The sequence below is a fragment of the Gekko japonicus genome, unplaced genomic scaffold (assembly GCF_001447785.1).
Source record: "Gekko japonicus isolate JY-2015 unplaced genomic scaffold, Gekko_japonicus_V1.1 scaffold6636, whole genome shotgun sequence".
NCBI classification, from domain to species: Eukaryota; Metazoa; Chordata; class Lepidosauria; order Squamata; family Gekkonidae; genus Gekko; species Gekko japonicus.
In genome coordinates, this window is record NW_015166650.1 from 2,812 (window position 1) to 8,389 (window position 5,578).

Sequence of the window (5,578 nt, forward strand, 5' to 3'; positions counted from 1 at the left end):
AAGAGCTCTCTCAGCCCCGCCTACCTCACAGGGTGTCTTTTGTGGGGAGGGGAAGGGAAAGGAGTTTGTAAGCTGCTCTGAGTGAAGGGCGGGGTATAAATCCAATCTCTTTTCCTCTTCTTATAAGTTTCTTTCCAGACAATACACTTGGGTTTACGATCAGATTTGTTTTCGGTCTTCGCCTTCTCCCTCCCACCCTCTCAGATGGCAAGCATTAAAGAATGATGTGCTCTGTTAGCGTGGGGTGCCACAGCTTGCAACTCTTCCTTGGGTGCACGTGTAGTTTTTCTCATGGGCGAAAAACGTATACTTTAAATCCATAGACATGCCAACTAGTACAATTTTATACGCCAGTTAAATTAGAAAATGGTTGAGTTTTCTTCTGGGCTGAAGGCAAGTCCTCTCCTCTTTGCAGCCATTTTTGTAGTAAATGCAATAGTTGTTCTTAGGTTCAAGATTTTCCCTTGCCTGTTAGATTGCGCATGTCCTAAGTACAAAGGGTGAAAGGCTTGGGGTGAAAATCACGGAAGATTGGGTGTAAGATCAGTGGTGGGGAGGGACTCCGCTTGGTGGGAGGGGCCATACAAACCATCTTGTCCAGCCCTCTTGGCCAATGCAGGATCAGCCTAAACATCCCTGGCAAGTGTTTGTCCAGCCGTTGCTCGAAAACTGCCAGGGGGAGCTCACCACTTCCCTAGGCAGCCGATTCCACCGCTGAACTACTCTTACAGTTTAAAATTTAAAAAAAAGAACCCTAATATCCAGCCAGGACCTTTCTGCCTGTAATTTAAGCCCATTATTGCGAGTCCTGCCTTCTGCTGCCAAGACGAACACCTCCCTAGGCAGCCGATTCCACTTCTGAACTACTCTTACAGTTAAAAAAAAAAATAATAATCCTAATATCCAGCCAGGACCTTTCCGCCTGTAATTTAAGCCCATTATTGCAAGTCCAGTCTTCTGCTGCCAAGACTAACACCTCCCTGCCCTCCTGTAAGCGGCAGCCTTTCAAATACTTCAAGAGAGCAATCGTGTGCTTCCCCCCCCCCCTTTTTTGAACTAAACATTTTTTTAATGGGAGAATTGTGAAGCACATTGAAGCTGCCTTCTACTGAATCAGACCCTCGGTCCATCAAAGTCAGTATTGTCTACTCAGACTGGCAGCGGCTCTCCAGGCTAGGGTCTTTCACATCACCTCCAGTCTGGTCCTTTTAACTAGAGATGCCAGGGATTGAACCTGGGACCTTCTGCCTGCCAAGCAGAGGCTCTGCCAGTGAGCCACAGCTTCCTCCCTTTGGGGAGTGCTGAAAAATCTTGCCGTAGGCATATGTAATATTTTCAAGATTTCTTTAAAAAATTGCCCCTAAATAAGCTTGGCAACGCTGAATATGTTATAGTATATTAAATAATGCATTATCGGAGAGATTTTTATATAGAACCAGTTTGGTGTAGTGGTTAAATGCGCAGACTCTAATCTGGAAGAACCGGGTTTGATTCCCCACTTCTCCACTTGCACCTGGCTGGATGACCTTGGGCAAGCCATAGTCCTGTCAGAGCTGTGCTTGAAAAAGAGCAGTTTCTGTCAGAGCTCGCTCAGCCCCGCCTACCTCACAGGGTGTCTGTTGTGGGGAGGGGAAGGGAAAGGAGTTTGTAAGCCACTCTGAGACTCCTTTGGGTAGTGAAGGGCGGGGTATAAATCCAATCTCCTCCTCCTCCTCCTTTGGTGTAGTGGTTAAGTGCATGGACTCTAATCTGGGAGAACCGGGTTTGATTCCCGAATCCTCCACTTGCAGCTGCTGGATGACCTTGGGGAAGCCATAGTTCTGTCAAAGCTGTTCTTGAAAAAGAGCAGTCCTCGAAAGAGCTCTCTCAGCCCCGCCTACCTCACAGGGTGTCTTTTGTGGGGAGGGGAAGGGAAAGGAGTTTGTAAGCTGCTCTGAGTGAAGGGCGGGGTATAAATCCAATCTCTTTTCCTCTTCTTATAAGTTTCTTTCCAGACAATACACTTGGGTTTACGATCAGATTTGTTTTCGGTCTTCGCCTTCTCCCTCCCCCCCTCTCAGATGGCAAGCATTAAAGAACGATGTGCTCTGTTAGCGTGGGGCGCCACAGCTTGCAACTCTTCCTTGGGTACACTTGTAGTTTTTCTCATGGGGAAAAAACATATACTTTAAATCCATAAACGTGCCAAATCGTACAATTTTATACGCCAGTTAAATTAGAAATGGTGATTCTGTGTTAAATCAATGAAAGAAGTAGGGAGCTATGATCAGAAGTGTGCATTGAGTCCAGTTTAATTCCCCCTCCCCCCGATTCCGTTTCCTCCCCCAGAAGGAGGAAAATGTCCCGTCCCGTCCCCCGCTTACAGCTTCAAAATTTGCTGAAATTGTACTTCTCTGTGTGTATCAGCCCTAGTAGCAGCACTCAGTTAGAATGTCGTACTCTACTACCTTTATTCTTGCTTAAATGCGCAGTCACTTTGTTTTTCCCCCTAGGGTATGTCCCTGAACTTGGAACCTGACAACGTTGGTGTTGTCGTGTTTGGTAACGACAGACTGATTAAGGAAGGGGACATTGTGAAGAGGACGGGAGCCATTGTGGATGTCCCAGTGGGTGAAGAGCTCTTGGGTCGTGTCGTAGACGCCCTGGGTAACGCCATTGATGGAAAGGTAGCGTGGCAGTTGGGTCTTCTGGGGCTGCATGTAGCTGTTCGTGCTGACTGAATTTTGAACTTTAAGAAAAGTGACAACGTTGCCTTGCCTTTGAAGGGTCCCATCGCTTCCAAGATACGGAGGAGGGTTGGCCTGAAGGCCCCTGGGATCATTCCACGGATCTCTGTGCGTGAGCCCATGCAGACCGGCATCAAGGCCGTTGACAGTTTGGTACCCATTGGCCGTGGCCAGCGTGAGTTGATCATTGGAGACAGGCAGACCGGGTAAGAAACGTCCGTCAGCCACCAAAACTGTTTGGTGTGGTAGTCAATGTTCCCTCTAAGCTGTGGAGTCTGGTGAGCAGAAATTCTACGTTGTGAGCTACTGGCATTAAATTTGTGAGCGAGCGATTTGGCTGCTGCCTAAATTAGTTTGCTCTGGAGCCCTCCTTCCTGAGCTAAGCCAAAAATGTGTGAGCTGGAGGCTAAAAAACTGTGAGCTAACTCACACTAACTCAGCTTTAGAGGGAACACTGGTGGTGGTTAAGTGCGCGGACTCTAATCTGGGAGAACCGGGTTTGATTCCCGAATCCTCCACTTGCAGCTGCTGGATGACCTTGGGGAAGCCATAGTTCTGTCAAAGCTGTTCTTGAAAAAGAGCAGTCCTCGAAAGAGCTCTCTCAGCCCCGCCTACCTCACAGGGTGTCTTTTGTGGGGAGGGGAAGGGAAAGGAGTTTGTAAGCTGCTCTGAGTGAAGGGCGGGGTATAAATAGGATTTCTAGTGCAAGAATATCCAGGGGGACTGAGAGGGGGAAAGAGCATTTATTTTTCTAATCTTGTTTTCAAAGAACATCGTTTGGTCGGGTTGGGGGGGTGTTGTGGATCTGAGATTCATGTAGAACAGCCTTTTTGAGCCCGTGGACAACTTCGGATTTCTGACACTGAGCGGCGGGCATAGCCACAAAATGGCTGCCGGAGGGTGGAGGAGCCAGCCACAAAATGGCTGCCACAGCTTACCTTCAGTCACACAGCAAAGATCCTTGTACTGTGTTGGGAGCCACGACAACTCCGTAGAGCCAATCAGATCTCCAGTGCTCAGTCAGTCAGAAGCCTTGCCGAGAAAAAGGCCAACATTGCCTCTGCCACTTCCTTTTTTTAAATACAATTTAAAAAAAACATTCCGGTAAATATTTTTTATTTTATAACGAACAGACAGAGACAAACAAGGGAAACAAACAATAGTACATACAAACATTCAATGGGAGAATCTCCGACTCTTTGAGTTAACTATTAAGTTGTGCATACATCTCTCAGTAAAAGTATGTTTCTACATCTTATAATGTTAAATATGCCTCTTGCACAGTTTAATAGAGATGTTCTCATTGTCCTCTATTTCAGTTGTGTTCACATTTCATTTAATGTATTCTTCAATCCAACTGTAAAGTCTTGACCAGTGTTCCCTCTAAGCTGAGTTAGTGTGAGTCAGCTCACAGTTCTTTAGCCTCTAGTTCACACATTTTTGTCTTAGCTCAGGAAGGAGGGCTCCAGAGCAAACTAATTTATGCAGTAGCCAAATCACTTGCTCACAACTTTAATGCCAGTAGCTCACAAAGCAGAATTTTTGCTCACAAGTCTCCACAGCTTAGAGGGAGCATTGGTCTTGACCAATGTTCCCTCTAAGCTGTGGAGTCTTGTGAGCTACTGGCATTAAAGCTGTGAAAGAATAATTTGGCTACTGCATACATTCATTTGCTCTGGAGCCATCCTTCCTGAGCCAGAGGCTAAAAAACTCTTGAGCTAGCTCATGCTAACTCAGCTTAGAGGGAACACTGGTCTTGACCATGTAAAATTTTATTAGGAGAAAAAATTGCAGGTAACAAAACAGAGAAGATGAAACAAAAAACCCCCCAGAGAAAATAAGAGAAAGGCCATATAAATTAAAAGAACAGGAGGCTTCTCTGCAACAAATATATGCGTGATTGCAAAATTTTCTTAGTCTGTGTTTACAAAGAAGAAAAACTCTTTTTTCTATTATCTAGGTTCTTTATCTTTAAAACCCACAAATTGTCATTATTATCTATTTAATGCAAAAAGTCTAAGGAGTTTTCAGTCAGTAGTAAACAAACTTACTGTCTTTTCTCTAACCAGTGAAGTAAGCTTGGCCATCGCAGCAAGTTCCAATACCTTCGCCAACCATTCCTCTATTGTAGGGAATATTCAACTTTTGTGCATATAGTAACCTTGCTGCTGTTGTCATATATAAAAACAAACTTTTATCATAGATTCTTTCACTTGTTCTTCCCATGTCTCAAATTTCAATGTCTAAAAACACTTGATGGGCACCACACTGCCACAGGAGGTGGTGGCGGCTACAAGCATGGACAACTTCAAGAGGGAATTGGATAAACATATGGAGCAGAGGTCCCTCAGTGGCTATTAGCCACAAGGTATAGATAGGAACTCTCGGTCTGGGGCAAGGGATGCTCTGTATTCTTGGTGTTGGGGGGGGCAACAGTGGGAGGGCTTCTAGTGTCCTGGCCCCACTGCTGGACCTCCTGATGGCACCTGGTATTTTTGGCCACTGTGTGACAGAGTGTTGGACTGGATGGGCCATTGGCCTGATCAGACATTGGCTTCTCTGTTCTTAGGTTCTTATGACCCCTGACATAGAGCATTACCTGTGTTCAGGCATTACTGCTCCCTGTTTGACTGTGACTACCTCCCATAATTTGAAAGATTGAAGGTCAAAGAAGACGGGGACGGCAAAGGATGAGATGGTTAGACAGTGTCATAGATGCAACGAACATAAAATTGAGCAAACTTCAGAGGACGGTGGAAGACAGGAGGGCCTGGCGTGATCTTGTCCATGGGGTTGAGAAGAGTCGGACTCGACTGTGCGACTGAACAACAGCAACAACATCCCATAATGCA

General features: G+C 45.9%; 1 protein-coding gene across 1 annotated transcript in view; it reads left to right on the forward strand.

The window, feature by feature from the left end:
* Positions 1-5,578, forward strand: part of ATP5A1 (ATP synthase, H+ transporting, mitochondrial F1 complex, alpha subunit 1, cardiac muscle) — a gene marked incomplete at its 5' end in the record, with an annotated part of 20,815 nt that overhangs the window by 2,292 nt on the left and 12,945 nt on the right. The window contains 2 exon segments of the mRNA XM_015412412.1: positions 2,493-2,666; positions 2,766-2,945. Of these exon segments, the coding sequence (XP_015267898.1) occupies positions 2,493-2,666; positions 2,766-2,945 (354 nt within the window).